At 65.9% G+C, this 252-nt stretch overlaps 1 protein-coding gene across 1 annotated transcript in view; it reads right to left on the bottom strand.

The window, feature by feature from the left end:
* Positions 1-30: 30 nt before the first annotated feature.
* The window catches only part of DCAF15 (DDB1 and CUL4 associated factor 15), a 45,780-nt gene continuing 45,558 nt past the window's right edge, over positions 31-252 (bottom strand). The window contains 1 exon segment of the mRNA XM_027776777.1: positions 31-177. Coding sequence (XP_027632578.1) covers positions 69-177 — 109 coding nt within the window. The 3' untranslated portion in view covers positions 31-68.

Raw genomic sequence — 252 nt, 5'->3', positions numbered from 1 at the left:
GAGAGGGGGTGAGGGGGTGAGGGGCTCATCTCCCGGACCATACCCCCCAGCCCACCCTCGGCCCCACCTCACCTGGTCTGCCCTTTGACCTCAGTGAGGTCGCCCACACTGACTGTCTCGAAGATGCCCGTGTTGAGGTCCCAGGCCACCTTGAGGCTCGTATGGTAGGTCTTTGGTCTGCAGGGGGAGGGGCGGACAGGAGAAAGGGGGTGGGACCACCAGGTCCCCTCAGGGCCTTTTGTGGCTGGGGGG

The sequence above is a fragment of the Tupaia chinensis genome, unplaced genomic scaffold, assembly GCF_000334495.1.
Source record: "Tupaia chinensis unplaced genomic scaffold, TupChi_1.0 Scaffold138060_1, whole genome shotgun sequence".
Taxonomy (NCBI): Eukaryota; Metazoa; Chordata; class Mammalia; order Scandentia; family Tupaiidae; genus Tupaia; species Tupaia belangeri.
The sequence above is the reverse complement of the archived record's forward strand: the minus strand, read 5'-3'. Positions and strand labels throughout refer to the sequence as shown.